Genomic DNA, 14467 nt, shown 5'->3' on the forward strand with positions numbered 1-14467 from the left:
AGGAGAACGCGTTTTCTTTCCACCCCTTCCACCCCGGCCCTCTGGCCCCCTCTCACATAGAGCTCGCCCTCTGAGTTTCCTGGATGTTGTCGCTATGGTTTAGTAGATGAGAGCACAGGTGTTTGAGGCCGTAATGAAACGGAGGCTACCGAAGCATTGCACAACAATACCCGCGAGGAGCCAGGGGGAGACGAGAGCGCCCTTGCACCCGCACACACGCCGCGGGCGGCCTGCACTTCGACGACCGCTTCTCAGACGAGCAGCTGGTGACCATGTCGGTGCGCGAGCTGAACCGGCAGCTGCGCGGGGTCAGCAAGGAGGAGGTGATCCGGCTGAAGCAGAAGAGGCGGACCCTGAAAAACCGCGGCTATGCCCAGTCCTGCCGCTTCAAGAGGGTGCAGCAGAGACACGTCCTGGAGTCCGAGAAGAACCAGCTGCTGCAGCAGGTCGACCACCTCAAGCAGGAGATCTCCAGGCTGGTGCGCGAGAGGGACGCGTACAAGGAGAAATACGAGAAGTTGGTGAGCAGCGGCTTCCGAGAAAACGGCTCGAGCAGCGACAACCCGTCCTCTCCCGAGTTTTTCATGTGAGTCTGACACGCGATCCCAGCTAGCCACCTTGATAAGTGCTCCGTGGGGGTCCGACTCGGGAGTGGGCTTGCTAGTTCCAGAGCCATGCTGGCCACCACCTCGCCCCCTCCCCTACCAAGTTGCCCCCCCCCCCCCCCAGATGTCCCAAACACACACACACACCCTGCTCCGAGTTGGTGGCGGTGGTGGCTGTTTTTAAATTGGGGAGGGAATGGATGTCTGGCTCATGGATTGCCAATCTGAAAATCTCCATAATTTGGTAGTTTGTTTTTTTATGCCCCCCCTCCCTCTTGCACAATGTTCAAAGATCTCAGCAGAGTTCTTCATGCTCACCTTTGAAGCCTGCATCATTTACATATTTTTTTCTTTTTCTTCTTCAGTTCATGAGCTGGTGTTCCATTTTCTGTGTGTGTTTTTATTTTGTTTGGATTTTTTTTTTAATTCTACTTTTTGGAGCTTGCTGTGTTGACCTTTTTTTCCAACCTCTACGCTCACGCCTTCTCCACCCATCTCTTCTGAGATAAAAGAGAAAAAAAGCTAAGGTGTTTTGTTTTGTTTTTCTCCACCTGAGTTCTTCATGTGAGATTGAGCTTGCAAAGGAAAAAAATGTGAAATGTTATAGACTTGCAGCGTGCTGAGTTCCATCGGTTTTTTTTAGCACTGTTATGCTAAAATAGAGAAAAAAATCCTCATGAACCTGCCACAATCAAGCCTGCATCAACCTTCTGGGTGTGACTTGTGAGTTTTGGCCTTATGATGCCAATCTGAGAGTTTAGTCTGCCATTAAAAAAACTCATTCTCATCTCATGCATTATTATGCTTGCTACTTTCTCTAAGCAACGATGAACTATAACTGTTTCAAAAACTTTATGGAAAAGAGACATTATATTAATAAAAAAAAAAAAGCCTGCATGCTGGACATGTATGGTATAATTATTTTTTCTTTTCTTTTTTTCCTTTTGGCTTGGAAATGGACGTTCAAAGACTTAGGGCATGGCATTCATACTTTTGTTTTATTGTCTCATGACTTTTTTGAGTTCAGAACGAAAAAGTGCAACCCTAGAGAGCCTTCTTCCCATGAAAGTTTGCATCTGCTCCAAAACTGCTCTGAGTTACTCAGAACTTCAGCCTCCCATTGTAAATGCACTGAAGGCATTCCTTGTCAAAGATGCCAGAATGGGTTAAAAAATTTAAATGGCAAACATTAAAGAACTCCTAATGTTTTCTTTTTAGTAAGAATGACAGCCCACTTTGGGGACTCAAATTGTGCTGTTTCCGAAAGCAGTCTAAAATTTATTTTTTAAAGAAAGAAATCTGCCCCGTTATTTTTGTTTGTTTTATTTTTATGTTATTTTTTTTTTCTTTTTGCTTTTGGTCATTGTCAAATGTGGAATGCTATGGGTTTCTAGTATATAATTTAATTCTAGTTTTTATAATCTGTTAGCCCAGTTAAAATGTATGCTACAGATAAAGGAATGTTATAGATAAATTTGAAAGAGTTAGGTCTGTTTAGCTGTAGATTTTTTAAAAGATTGATGCACTAAATTGTTTACTGTTGTGATGTTAAGGGGGGTAGAGTTTGCAAGGGGACTGTTTAAAAAGTAGCTTATACAAGCATGTGCTTGCAACTTAAATATAAGTTGGGTATGTGTAGTCTTTGCTATACCACTGACTGTATTGAAAACCAAAGTATTAAAAGGGGAAACACCCCTGTTTATATCTGTAGGGGTATTTTACATTCAAAATGTATGTGTTTTTTTTTTTTTCAAAATTAAAGTATTTGGGACTGAATTGCACTAAGATATAACCTGCAAGCATATAATACAAAAAAAAATGCAAAACTGTTTAGAACGCTAATAAAATTTATGCAGTTATAAAAATGGCATTACTGCACAGTTTTAAAATGATGCAGATTTTTTTACAGTTGTATTGTGGTGCAGAACTGGATTTTCTGTAACTTAAAAAAAAAAAATCCACAGTTTTAAAGGCAATAATCAGTAAATGTTATTTTCAGGGACTGACATCCTGTCTTTAAAAAAAAAAAAATGAAAAGTAAATCTTACCACAATAAATATAAAAAAATCTTGTCAGTTACTTTTCTTTTACATATTTTGCTGTGCAAAATTGTTTTATATCTTGAGTTACTAACTAACCACGCGTGATGTTCCTATGTGCTTTTCTTTCATTTTCAATTCTGGTTATATCAAGAGAAAGAATAATCTACAATAATAAACTGCATTTTTTTTTTTGATTCTGTACTCAGTTTCTTAGTGTACAGTTTAACTGGGCCCAACACCGCATTACAAGTGTAAAATACACCCTTTTCTCCAGAGGAAGGATTAATGGAGGAGTAGGGAGGCAAGAACTCAGGGTGAAGCCTAGGCTGTTTTGGTGAGGTGGGAGGAGGCCAGTTCCTTTTAATAATTAGCAATATTTAATATAAATATAAATTATGACCTCTCAAATTTTACACCCCCAGCCCCCAAAGTTTTCAAAGGAGTTGAGCTATCAGTGCCCTCTGGTGAAAACAAACAACATTCCCAGCCATCGAGCGGGGCCCTTCACAGCATCGCCTCAGCATCTGAGCCAGCAGTGCGCCCATGGAGAGAGGAATAAGCCAGGAAAATTAGGCATGACAGAGGTGGCTTTGGGTGCCCGTGCATTTAATGGCAAAGACCAGCAATGCTCACTCTGGGGCTAAAATTGATTATTTGCCCTTCTTCCCTTACACGCCAGGATTTTCTTGTTAGCAAGGCCTGACAAGATTTAACATCAACACTTTGGACAAATCCAAGTTGTTTGTGTTTTAACTTTGAAGGTCATTTCTCTTCAATAGGAAAAAGAAAAATCCACCCCTCGCTTACAGAACTCCAAGTACATATCTGGGTTTAAGCTCTGTTATTAAATCATATTTCCCGGTAAATATTTAACAGAGGGCTTCGCCACTAAGATGAGCTGGTAATGATTTCAGATCACCTTCGTTCCTGAAATACACTCCCCAAAATAATGTCCTGGTGGAATAAAGGCTGTGCTTTGATTTATTGGTATCTACCGCCCAAAACATGCTGTGGATCATTTGGAAAGTCTTGTGCTCCCTTCCCTAACAGCACTGACCTATTTTAAAATGACACAAATTCGTGCAACTCTTGGTCAACTTCCCCTAGAATTCTAACACTAACAGAATGTTAGACAAAGCCAATACTGTTTTGAAAATAGAGCTAAACACCATGACTTTTGCTTTATTTCGTTTTCGGTTTCTTTTTTAAGATAATATTGCAACTCTGACCGAAGGCCTTATTTTGAAGAAAACAGGTTGTGCTTGGCGCTGATGAGTTCTGGCCAGTTTATCATCTTGTCTTCCTCCCCACCTCCCACCCCCCGTTTTGTTTTGTTTTTTACCCCATAAACAGCACATACCCTGTACATTTTGACCTTTCTTTCTGTGCCAGTTTAGATAGGGCTCCCAAATACACATTTAATTTTGCCTAATAGTAAACCACTTCATGGGCTAGATGTTAGTTGCTCTCTGCTTCAGAGATGTTTTTTCTTCTTCCCTCTGATCCCGACTCCGAGATAGGCCGTCTCCCCCTGAAGAAGCAGAAATGAAGATGTCACTGATGCAAAAAAGCTCAGCATCAGATGACAGATTTTAGGCAAACACATTCTTAAAATAAGAGTGACATTCAGGATGGAGTTATTGTGATGATCGCATGAGGAAAGGGACTTGGGAGAAAAATACAGTTGGGTGACAATTAAGGATTTTGATAGAACCCTACAGGCAGTTCAATATAATAAGAAAGCTCTGGCCCAAAACATGAGAAGGCAAGTAGAGGGGTGCTGACAAAAAATGGGGTTTTGGTGGCTGGCTTTAAGGGAAGGTTAGCGCCTAGCGAAAGGTGTTTTTGGAAATAATCGTTACTGAAAACTTCGAAGTAGAGCGGTGAACACAAATACATGCTTTTTAAACAAAGAAATCCTAAATCCTGCCTGAGTGTACCTGTTACAAATAAGTCCCTAAATTAAATACATATATAATGAAATCTAGCTTTCCCTTTACACTGCATGTGAGTCTTTGTCTAAATAGTGTTAAAATTCCTTTCATTCCAATTACAGAACTGAGCCCACTCGCAAGTTGGAGCCATCAGTGGGATACGCCACATATTGGAAGCCCCAGCAACATGTCCTTACCAGTGTATTTCATGAAATGAAATTTATGTGAGAACTGTGCATTAAAAATATATTGTCAGTAGCAGTAGTGTTATCTGCAGTGGTAGGATACAACCTGCCCCTGACTTCTGTTTAGTCTCCTTCCTTAAAAAAAAAAAATGTTTGCGTTAGAGAAAAAGGCTATTAAATATATAACCTCCTCCGTATTAATTAATTATGCCACTTGTCTGAGGGTCGTCTATACTGACCCATAGCAAAGCGAACCGGTGCTTGTCGCTTTAAGATGTTCGAAACTGGAATAGGCGCAGTTGTTTTCAAATGTAATATTCGTTTTTAAAAACCCACTGAAATGTAAAACATAGATACATATACATTTATAGGAAGGGAAGAATCCCAAAGGTACCAGCTAGCAGTTGTAAAGCATATGTAGACATACACTCTCAATAGCACTTTTTCACGCTTCATTGTTTCTCTGGCAGATAATTTCACCAAGGAGAAAAAAATATTGGACTCCCCCCCCCCCCCCCCCCCCCCCCCCACACACACACACAAGCAGATGCCATGGGCAGAAACTCTAGCAGAGCCTGGCTTTCTCGTAGGCCCCAGATAATGTTGTATGTATCAGTGATGTCAAATGTGTTTATTTATCAGACTCAGCCATAAATGAAAACAATGTGTAGCAAAATACAAAGTGAAGTTAAATACACACCCTCCTTGTGTGCTTTTTTCCCCCCTCCCCCTTTTCTGTTCCCAAACATTCACGAGATGACTTCCCTTTAATTTCCCGGCTCCTTGTATGTTTCCTTTCTCAAAACCATGCAATAACTTTTTACAACGCATCTGACACATTAATAGAGTGGCATCAAATAGGCAGCGATTCCACTTCCTGATCTTGGGGAGGAAATGATGTCTCAATATCGTATTTATTTATCTGTCTCCATGCCATAACCACCCGGGCCCCTTTCAACACAGGCCGCTGCGTGGGGGAAATGCCCTATATTTATTACTGAATATAGGATCCTGAAGCTCTCCTCGTTTCGCCCTTAAACCTTTCCCCCCGGTAGTTTTTATTTAGTGGCCTCGATTCTAGATCCTTCTGTTCTTAAACAGGACCTCCCCTTGCCAAGCCACCAGCTTTCCTGCTAAGCGCAGCGAGCAGAGGGCACATGGCAGCCACCCTCACAAACACGGGGCACAGCTGTCACAGTAGCTGCATTCCTAGCATTTCCCTCCACTAAATAACTGAAGTTGCTGTGACACACGCAGAGGTTCCCAAGTGCGGTGCGGGAGGGGCCGGGGGCGGCTTTTGCTGTTGCTGTTGGTTTTGTGAAGGCCAACTTACTTCCGTACTCACACACGCTTGGCTTCCTAAAACGTAGTCCTCCGGTATTCTAGGCCGATCAATAAATTTAAAAGTCGGCTTGCTGCACGGGTATGTCTATTTTTTGCCTGTCAGTAGTTAACTGACATAGGTTGGAAGACGAAAATACATGAGTGACAACCTTCAGCCGTTTGATTTCCGTGTCAGGAAAACACACAGCCAGGCTCTGGGGCCTTACTCCTCAGAACCATCCGATAAGACTCACAACTCACAGCTTCAGATTGCTGAGTTGCAAGGAAATTTATATATATATATATATATATATATATATATATATATATATATATATAATTTTACCTTTCTTTGAAGAAAAGTCTTTTTTTTTTTCTTTTTTAGGGAAGCTTTATCTACAGTGATAAGTTATCATTTTGTACCACTTCTGATTATTCCTCAGGATGCTGCATGAATAATTGGGAGTGGGTGCCTTCTAGTTTGGAGAAAAAATAAGAGGAACCCGGAAGTTTGTTTTCACTCTTAGCCCATCCTAAATTTAGAAGATGTCCCAAGTCCAAGGCAGAGCACACAGTAGCCATCAGGGAGGTGGTCTGGGGCCCAGCGATCGGCATCAGCGTTTGTTTGTTTGTTTTTGCATTTGTTTGAAAACAGCGCCAGGGCCTTCTGATAACACTGCTTTTGTCACTTTTGATATAAATCTTCAAAAATCGAGACGTCCAACAGCCCCAGAAAAGAGGAATTCTCTCCAAGTCTTGCTCCGCCCGGGCTCCGGAACAAACCCAGCTCTGTCTTTTTTTTTTTCTCGAGCGGGGGTAGGGGACAGGGTGAGAGGATTTCAGTCTCGCAGGCTGTCTCATGATTGTCGGGGCATAAAGAAGTACAGTCCTGCAACAATGTGGGGACATCTTTACCCTTTCGAGAGGGACAGAACAAAAAACAAAGCAAGTCAAATTGCTGTGCACGAAGGCGGAGCAAAACCCCAGGCTCCAGTCCCCTGCACCATCTGTGGGAGGTGAGAAATGGGGGGAGCCAGAGAGAATGGAGAGGAGGACCGCAAAGGGACAGTCCCAGGAGTCACCCCGTTGCCCCCCTGAATTTCACTTGCTCACTGGCTGAAGTCAGAGCCAGAGTTCACACGCCAGGTGCGAACAGGGTTCGGCTGTCCACGTCTTTCAAATAGGCTCACATGTGTTTCCTTTTTGAAAATAATTTTAGAGATCAAACCCGAATCTGGGGAAACTGTTAATGGTCTTAACTTTGAGGCATTTACACACATATCAGTCTGTGACTTCAGGGTGCTGATGTTTCAGACCATCAGACACATTATGCCAGTGTTTATGTGGTCACCACAATGGGTTTGATGGCCTCATGACAGTTTTTATTGTTTAAATTTGAAAGCCTTTTGTCTGTGTGTTTCCCATAAGTTTGCCCAATATAACAAGGCTGAGACAGAAAGAACACATCCGCAGCACACCGAATTAACATTTTTTATATGAATTTGCTTCAGAGTTGGACAGTTTTAAGAAACTCACAAGACAAATTTTCCACCAAGAAGCTAGGATCGGAATGAACATAATCATCAACTGAGTACCTCTCCCCTTGTTAAAAAAAAAATCTTTTTTTTCCCCATTCTTTTTGTTGAATAACAATTTTTTTTTCTATAATTAGGATTTTGGATTGCAAAATCACATCCCTCCCTTCACAGATTCTTGGATCTTTAGTTAGGATTAGAAAGGGGCCTTAATTCAAGAAGGGAGGATGCAGGAGGGGTGCCTGTGGAGGTTTGGGAAGGGAGGGGAGGAGAGGAAATAGTTCTGTGTTCAGCCCCCACACCCCTCTTCCCCGTGCAGCCCAGGCCTGGATGTGAGCTGCACACTGGGGATTTGGATTGAGTTTCTCTATTCTAAATATTCTGATCACCACCCTTGAGTGTTTCCACGCTAAGATTCCAAAGAGCTGCTTTTCCTTGTGGTTGGTTCTTTCGGGTGGGGGGTAGGAGAAGTCGGAGAATCATATAGAGCTGAGCAGGGAGGAATGAAAACCGCTCTCCTGAGAGCCCCCCAGGGAGGGTGCTTGTGAAGGGGGCCCTGGGCTGAAGACTCGGGTCAGTGGTGCAGATTCCCGTTTTGCAACGCAGACTTGCTCTGGTTCTACGTGGCCTCGTCCACTTCCGGAGGCCTGGACACGTGGGTTTCTGGCCTTCGTCGGGAGTTCTCCGGCAGGAAAGCAGGCCTGAGGATGCCAGTATAATAGGCAATCCCGAAAGAGGCCCAGAAGAGCAGAGAGCAGGGAGATGCGGCTGTGCGGGGCCCGTGGGAGTCTTACTAAGAGAAGCCCACCTTGGCTTATGACCGCCATTTGCCAGGGGTCACCTCTAGGTGGTTCCCAGGGCCCCTGCATCCAAGTAGGAAGGATCTGTTTCTAAGGGTGACTGACAAGCCCTGGCCAACGCTGAGATCCCAGGAGTCCCGAAAACAATAGCGACGTCCTGAGCTCCCAGGCTCCAGCCTCTTACTGCCGGAACCCTGTGCCATCTCAGTGTCCTCTCTATCATTTCTGGAACCTCTTCCTCTCATGCCTGGTCCCCCAGGGCCCTCAGAGAGACTCAGAAGTCAGTACTTGAGCTGAGGCCTTGGACCCATTTCGTCACACCTGCCCCAGGTTCAGTGTAGACAGAGGCTAGGGTGGGGAGCAGGGCCTGCAGCTGCTCTGGGAGAACAGTAGGCACCATGCCCTGGATGTTTGACGCAGGCTGGAGTTTCTGATGCCAAGGAAGGGTCTGGAAGCCCAGCCCGGAATGAAGGAGATGAAGGCAGGGAGGATGCTGAGGTCATCCCCTCTCAGTTTCCATGCGTCCCCCAACCCCCCCCCCCCCAGACACCCTGCCCTCACCAGCCTCCTCCCTAGGTATACTTGAGCTGCTGGGACCATTCACCCTGGGCATCACTGCCTGGCTCCTAGTGGCTGCACTGAGTAGGGCCAGGTGTGCTCCTCATCATGGGGGTTCCTGGGAGGGCTCCCAGGTGCAGAAGGACAAGAGGCTGGACGTAAGGGGTGGGTCCCAGCAGCCGCCTGAGGTCATGGGGTTGTCCCTGTATGCTGGCCTTGCCGAGGCCCCAACACCGCAGCTGTGCTCCAGAGGGAGGCCGGCTGGCTGGGAAGCCTGCGGGGTCAGAAACTAGCCAGGGTGCCCTTCCCAGATGCCCGAACACTGCCCCGGTGCCTGGGGCTTCAACACCCAGTGCGCCCAGGAACTCGCGCCCCCTGCGCCCGCGCCCCAGAAGAGGACTGGGATTTGTATTGGAATTTGGTTTAAGTTTTCCAAGAGGACTGTCCCGGCCACAGCGGAGCTCCCAGGGACATCAATACTAGCTGCTCAGCTGCGCTCCCAGGCGGGCGTCTGGAGGGAGGGAGCAGGATTGAGCCATGGAAGGCTCTGCCCTTCACCTTGGGATCCCCCAATCCACCTGCCAGCTGCCTAGGAACCTTCTGTAAATAAGATCAGGGCCTCCAGATCAGTGGATTTTTTACTTCATTAATTTTCCGGCCCATTTTCCAGATCTCTCTGGTTAGAGACAGAGTAAGGAGGAAAAGGGAAAAGAAAGGAGGAAATGCAAAAGGCCAGTCTTACAATCTTTATAGAAATCTCCGTATGGCTGGGTTTTTCTGTGGTAGTTTGATGCTCATTTTAAAGGAAAGCAGGTCAAGCAAACTTTATGAGAGTTTTGCCAACAGCTCCAGCATGAGGGTTTTGCTTGCATTCGGGAATTTAACACAGTTGCAGTCAGAACTCAGGGACTCAGAAACTGTCTTAAGAGGCGAAGCTTTAAAACGGTTAATTCAGAAAGGAGCCCTTCCCTGGAGGGGCTTTTGCTTATAGGGACTCTTGGGTTTTTAGATCTTGGACTATGGAGGAGTTAGGCAAGTATCTTTGTGCCTTCTAAAATAGAGCCCTTCCCCCCCCCCTTTTTCTTTCTCTCGAGGAAGGATTCATTAATGTTCATATAAATATGTTGAAACTAAAAGTTAATGATCTCAGCATCCGAGGCACTTTTATACTGTCAGATTATACTAAACTCCTTGTTGAAGGAATGGGGGGAAACCCGAGGTAATCATCTAAGATTAAATCTGTTAAAAATGACGTTTGACGCTTTCTGTATTCAGGCAGTGACTCCAACATATTTTTTCATCTGCCATTTATCTGTCTATCTATCTTCTATCTAGCTATCATTTATCTAGCGATCTCTAGAACTCTTTAAAGTAACATTGCAGAGGAGGAAAGCTATTAAAAGATAAATCTGCAGTTCCTACATTATGAAATAAAAATAATCACACGACAGAGTGAATCAGTCTACTCTATATTTTGGTAGGCACGCGCAGAACCTAGCCTGAAGTGTCAGTCTCGGCATGATCTGCCCATAAAACCTTGGCCCCCCTCGGCAGGACTCCGGGCGACGCGGGGACACACGCTGACCTTCGGTAGCAAGTTGTCAGGGGACACTGATCATTGTGTTTCCCTGCACTGTACAGTAAGGAGACCTTTTAAAATCTTCCTCGGAATACCACTGCACATTCCTACGCTATTAAAAAAAATATTATATAATCATTAGGTAAATAGATCCAACTGTTAGAGGCTCTGTGCTGGCAGACATCTGGCCTGGACTACACCATAGTGGTCCAGCTCAAAAATCTCTCTCACTCCCATGCGAGACCCCCTGCCCCCAGCACGTGTCCCCTGAGACCAGCCCGGGTGAAGGCAGTGAAGGCGATGAGAACAGAGAAACCACAATGCCTTTTGGACTCTGCTCGGGTGTGCAAACAGAATCTGTCCCCCCTCCTTTCTGCAAGTAAATGCCTTGATAACAGGATGGGGCCCCCAGGTAGCCAGAGAGTAGAGGTCATCTTGAGGAAAATGACACCAATGATCTAAAGAGGACATCTACTTTATGAGATTTCAGGCCAGATGCCAAAGATCACATTTAATGAGGCCTGATTCGTTTTCTCCAAAAATAACAGAGACTGTCAGTGAGATGGTCAGGAAGGCGCAGGGGCATTTTGCAAAGCCTATGTTCAATTATTGCTTTGTAATATTTTTCTAAAATTGAAAAATGCCTCCTAAGTATATGATCTCATGTAAATATTCCTTGCAGAAGCTTAACATATGTTTGCAATGCCCCAAAGGAGTTACAAAAATACTCTCTCCTCAATCTCTTAAGCTTTTAAACTCCATTCACTTGTGTTTCTAAAAGAATCTGTTGTTTTTAAAGATTTTTGTAAAAAAAAAAAAAGTAACCTTATATAGGAAGTTTTTTTTGTGTGCGTGTGTATTTTTTTTTTTTTTAAGATTAGCCATTTGAACTCCAAATGGAGAACAACTGATATTAATGATAACCCTTCCAGGTTTTATATCTTCAGCATGGTTCTTGTTTCTTTTTCTTTTTGGCATAGAAATAATATATGTGGCAAAAGATTAATGTATCCTGTTACATGAAGAAGAGTAGTTTGTACCTTAAGATTTTAAAAGCGTTTTTAATGGGAAATGGGAAGGAAAGCTTGTAATGCATTTGGGACGGTTCTGACAGATACAAGAGTACAGTTTTGTTTATCTGTTTTGATGCATACAGTACTCAGAACATTTAGATAAAGGGCATTTGAAATCATTAGAATTACGCGAAGTGAAAATTTAAGTAAAGGACAATTCTGTGTTCAGTTATGCAGCGTACAGATTTTAGCAGATGTATGAGTGTAGTGTATCTGTTCACACCAACTGTAGGGTAATCCAAATGAAAAAGGGGGGATTAAAGAAAAATACTGAATATCCATGTTGGGGGGAAAAATTGGATCCACTTACTAGTTTATCGCAATTACTGTACACAGATCTCCTGTAGCCATGTTGAATTTTTAAAATTAGATTTTAAATATATTTTGACAGTCTGAACTTGTACAGTGTGACTAACTATAGGGAGAAATGACAGGTCTGCTTTGTTATTAAACTGCTGTCTGGAAAATATTGGACTCCGTACAGTAAGTGATAATTATTTTGCCACTTACATTAGTACAGCTAATAGCAATAAGGGTTTTTTGAACCATAGAAAGCTAACTACTTTGAATTACTGTGCTTTGTTATTCACTGTGAAGCAAAAAGCCTCTCTCTTTTTTTTTTTTTTAAAGCAACCTCATTTTCATATTACTGTTCTAAGCATTCCCTGCTACTAATTTAAACAGAGAGGAAGTTAATAAATAAAAGGGTGGTATCTAAATGGTTCTATTTGTTAAGAGAACATTTGCAATTAAGGTCAGCGGTACCCGCAGAATAGACCAGAGCCATGAAGGAGGAGGGGGCACATGGAAGAGGATATGCCCCCGCAAAGTGCCAGGGAAAGCAGGAGCAGTTTGGTTCTCTGAGGGATGGGCGGTCTCTGAGCATCCTCAGAGACCATTCCCCCGCTGTGAAGCCAGACTTGCTCAGTTCTCTGAACTGAGGACAGCTTCCAAGCTGATCCAGGCTGCCAGGCCACTGGGTATCACTATCTCCGACGCCCTGGGGTGGGAGCCATGGTCAGAGGAAGTGACCTTGCATAGCACGCCATTCCCTTCCATACGAACCCCTCCTCTGGCAGGGCTGAGGCCGGGATGCCAAAGCAAGTGGAACTAAATCACTCTTCTTTTGGTCCCATTCTGCCCTTTTCATAGATAGTTAGGCTGCCTTGAACTTACTGTCTTTGAAACCCTCTGCGTGGTTATTAATGACCCTTTGTTTATTTTAATATATTTACTGAATCAGGTACCCAAGGGAATCCTCTACATCAGTGATGTGAAAACTCCTGTTGCCCGAAGTCAAAGAGGTACATCTTGCTTTCTGATTTGCATGTGCTTGTGTTAGTGAGTTTTCCATGAGGGGGAAAGCGAGCGAGCAAGGAATGCTGATCGCTCCCGGGCGTGAAAAGCTCCTGTTTCAGTCGTTTCAGTATGTGGGTTTCACAAGTAGCAGAAACTGTGACACGGGGTGAAGGGAAGTGACGCAATAGGTGTGAGCAGCATGCACGTATTTCTGTGTTTATTGCATCCCATAGGTGTGGCGTACAGAGTAATTAATCCAGTTGGAGTAAATCTCAGAGCTTTAGTCTTAACCAGCAACAGTCTATCGACATGCAAACAGCCAGCTAGTCCCTCTACCTGAGTACTTGGGAATCTGTACAGCTGGTGCCCAAACCTGGGGTTCATGGACATTTCTAATCTACAGTCTCTTGTCATCCCCTCCATACTCACATTTGGAAAATTTAGTATAATTGCAAAGCATGACTTGTCCCCCCTTCTGCATTCAAATGTGACTTTGGAGTTACTCTCGACTTCAATTGTAGCAGATAGAGGGGAGGAGACGGGCAGGAGGCAGGAGGCAGATTTTCATCTACTAAAAAATGAAATTGAGCTTTTTAAATGGGTTTCCAATGCCAAGTAGCCCAGTGTGAATTTAATTATGAATCCTCTTCATTCAGAGAACTAGATCAACACTCTTACACCAATAATTATTGAGTGTCATCCTGTTATGTATACTTGTTACTTCTTATTGGCTAATGGGACGAAGTTTGATTTTTTTTAATTAAAAATTTTGCTTGCTGAGAACTTTGCATGAAATACAAAGTTTTTGTTTTTTAGAGAAACTGAGGAGAAGGCAAACATCACGATGTTCAATTGCAACCTTTGGCAAAGGAGAAAGTTTCAGGATCCAGTGAATTTAGAGTGTCGGCAAACGAAACCCCATTTCCTCCCCACTATTTCAAAACTCATATCTGAATCCTTACTTCTCCATGCTGCTATTATGAGAGTCTTTGAATTACTGGATGGTGAATATTTAACATGATTTCTTTCCGAGGCTTATACAAAATTAACATTTTCTTTAACAGTTCTCATACATAGATTTTTAACTCAGTGTATCCCTTTGGGATTAATTTGTGTGTCCACGTGTGTGCATGCAGTACCAATACTTAATTCCTTCCTTTTGTGTTCATTTCTTTTATCCTTGTCTTTATAATTGAAATTTGAAAGCCATCTATTAAATATGATGATCTATGTCTACCAGCCAGTTTTGTTACATCCATTTTGAGTAAAGAATTAATGAACTTTTAAGGCAAGGTTCATGCTAGTTCTGACCTCCCTGGTAATATTTCATATAAGGTTACTGGTGGGAGAGAAATCAAATTTCAGCTGCAAACATGATTGACAGCTGAGAGCAAGCAAGAGAAAGGCATTTGGCCAGATGGGGAATTTGGGGAAGGAAGAAGACAATTCCTCAAAGTTACTCTGTGATATTAGATATAAACTGATATATGAAAAGTTCAATACTTGATACTCTTGGGAGAGTTAGTTTATTTTT

At 43.4% G+C, this 14467-nt stretch overlaps 1 protein-coding gene across 1 annotated transcript; it reads left to right on the forward strand.

Moving 5' to 3' along the window:
- The first annotated feature begins 202 nt into the window (after window positions 1-202).
- On the forward strand, window positions 203-2841 carry MAF (MAF bZIP transcription factor). The gene is made up of 2 exons (XM_023752588.1): window positions 203-586; window positions 971-2841. The coding sequence occupies exons 1-2, from the start codon at window positions 273-275 to the stop codon at window positions 975-977; spliced, it is 321 nt and encodes a 106-aa protein (XP_023608356.1). The 5' UTR covers window positions 203-272; the 3' UTR covers window positions 978-2841.
- Window positions 2842-14467: the final 11626 nt, after the last annotated feature.

This window comes from Myotis lucifugus, unplaced genomic scaffold (assembly GCF_000147115.1).
Source record: "Myotis lucifugus unplaced genomic scaffold, Myoluc2.0 scaffold_35, whole genome shotgun sequence".
In the NCBI taxonomy this organism is placed as follows: domain Eukaryota; kingdom Metazoa; phylum Chordata; class Mammalia; order Chiroptera; family Vespertilionidae; genus Myotis; species Myotis lucifugus.

What these genes read in the sequence shown, in the direction of transcription:
- MAF (XM_023752588.1), top strand. Translation starts at nt 273, where the DNA reads ATGTCGGTGCGCGAGCTGAACCGGCAGCTGCGCGGGGTCAGCAAGGAG.